Source organism: Amphiprion ocellaris, chromosome 18 (genome assembly GCF_022539595.1).
Source record: "Amphiprion ocellaris isolate individual 3 ecotype Okinawa chromosome 18, ASM2253959v1, whole genome shotgun sequence".
NCBI classification, from domain to species: Eukaryota; Metazoa; Chordata; class Actinopteri; family Pomacentridae; genus Amphiprion; species Amphiprion ocellaris.
The window spans coordinates 14,231,635-14,233,706 of record NC_072783.1 but is presented as its reverse complement, the minus strand read 5'-3'; the positions used below and the strand labels follow the sequence as shown (position 1 = coordinate 14,233,706).

The following is a 2,072-nucleotide window of genomic DNA, read 5'->3' as shown; positions in this document are numbered from 1 at the left end:
TGACCCATTGATATATAAATATACTAAAAACACAGAGAACAAAGCTGATATGAAGTAACATAAGTGTATGAAAATACACAAGAAATTACACATATTAGAAAACTGAATCATTGACAACACAACACATTTATAGTTTCCAGAAATAGAAAAATTAACAGTTGTTTTATTGGTGTAAGTAGAGCAATATTTTATGCTGCAATTTAACATGTGATGACATCAAAATATCATGTATGAAGTCAGGAGGTGATTTCCATGTGTGTGTTCATTCTGCAGATACAATAACTGAACAGACATTTCTATTGGCTTCTCTTGGACCAGCACTGATGCTTCATATGTTCTATGCAAACTCCATGAGCGTCCAGCTTTAAAAACATCAGACTGTCAGCAAAGTTCACAGCACATCAGTTTCACCTCAAACCATGTTGTCTGTAGCTCTACTGCTGCTCTTTGCAGCTGCATCCTGTGAGTCTCTTTGGATTCATCACAATCTATACTTCATTCTCTGCAGTATGACTTGATCATTCAACATTTTCTTTTTTCAACAGGTGTGAAGTGTGAACAGTTGACTCAGCCAGAATCTGTGACTGTGCAGCCAGGTCAACGTCTCTCCATCACCTGTCAGGTCTCTTATTCTTTGGGCAGCTACTGGACAGCTTGGATCAGACAACCTGCAGGGAAAGGACTGGAATGGATTGGAATGAAATATACTGGAGGCTCACACTACAAAGATTCACTGAAGAACAAGTTCAGTATCGAATTAGACACTTCCAGCAAAACAGTGACTCTAAATGGACAGAATATGCAGCCTGAAGACTCTGCTGTGTATTACTGTGCCAGAGACACACAGTGACACAAATGATCAGTAGACCTGAACAAAAACCCCTCAGTGCCTGAACACTGTAACATGAAGCCACCAGAGGAGGAGCCCTCAGACCAGGAATGGATTCAGACCAGTTCACTCAGTAAAACTCTCTTTGCTGTCAATCTTTGCACCATTAGCAGCTCACAGGACTTTCAAAAAACAATTCCACTCTAATATTAATTCAAATAACAAAGTGACCTTCAATGGGCCTCCATCAGGAAGAAGTTAATTTGTGATTTTTTTTAATCATTACCACGAATTTTAAATCTAATTCCAGCAGCATTTACTGTTTCATTTAATATGATGTTATATAATGTTCAACAGGGACAGAATGTTTTGGAAACTGCTGCTGTCAGCTGGATCCTGTGAGACTCTTTCACACAGACTCAGGAAATAATCACATGAATGATGGAGATAATAATAACTTCTGTGTCAACAGAAATTCACAATTACAGGTTTGACTAAGAGTGAGACGAGTACAGAGTCAATTTATCATGTCAAAGGTGATGCAAAAAATATTTCTACCATGAAGAAAGAGTTGACTGCAGAATTAAATAAAATCTGTACATTTGAATGATTTGTTGTTGTTTTGTGATCTGTTTATGCTTGTTGACTGGACATTCTGTGGATGTTATAAAGCTTTTTCTCCAGTGTTTCTAATGTAAGAAAGAGGAGAATATGCCAAATTAAACCTCAGTTAACAATATAAACTTGGAAAAATCCTAAAATTATAAATCAAATGTATTTGGCAGGAATCCAACCTTGAACTGAACTATTGTAGCTGTCCAAGTTCAACATATATAACAAAAAAAAATGAAGGCCAAACCCATTCAGTCTCTATTCTTCCTGTGAGGAGGAGTCAATGCAAAGCATCTTCATCCTACTTATGTGACTGCAGAGAGGATGACAGAGACTAGTGGACACACAGTTTAACATGATGGACTTGAGGACACCATTGTTGATTCTGACCATTTTGTGGGCAGGTGAAGACTTTCACTGATGTTGGTTTGATCATCTGTCCTCACAAAGTTACCAGTTTACAACAAATGGCTGTTTTCTTGTTTGTCTCTGCAGGTGTTGATGGTCAGACTCTGACTCAATCTGAATCAGTCATTAAAAGACCTGGAGAATCCCACAAACTTACCTTTACAGGTTCTGGATATACCTTTGGTAGCCACAGCATGCACTGGGTCAGACAGGCTCCTGGAAA

The 2,072-nt window shown here is 38.2% G+C and overlaps 1 gene segment (V, D, J or C); it reads left to right on the top strand.

Moving 5' to 3' along the window:
* The first annotated feature begins 325 nt into the window (after positions 1–325).
* On the top strand, positions 326–1,329 carry LOC118469391 (Ig heavy chain V region XIG14-like). The segment is given in 2 exon segments: positions 326–462; positions 546–1,329. Coding segments are annotated over 2 exon segments (348 nt in total).
* The last annotated feature ends 743 nt before the right edge of the window (positions 1,330–2,072 follow it).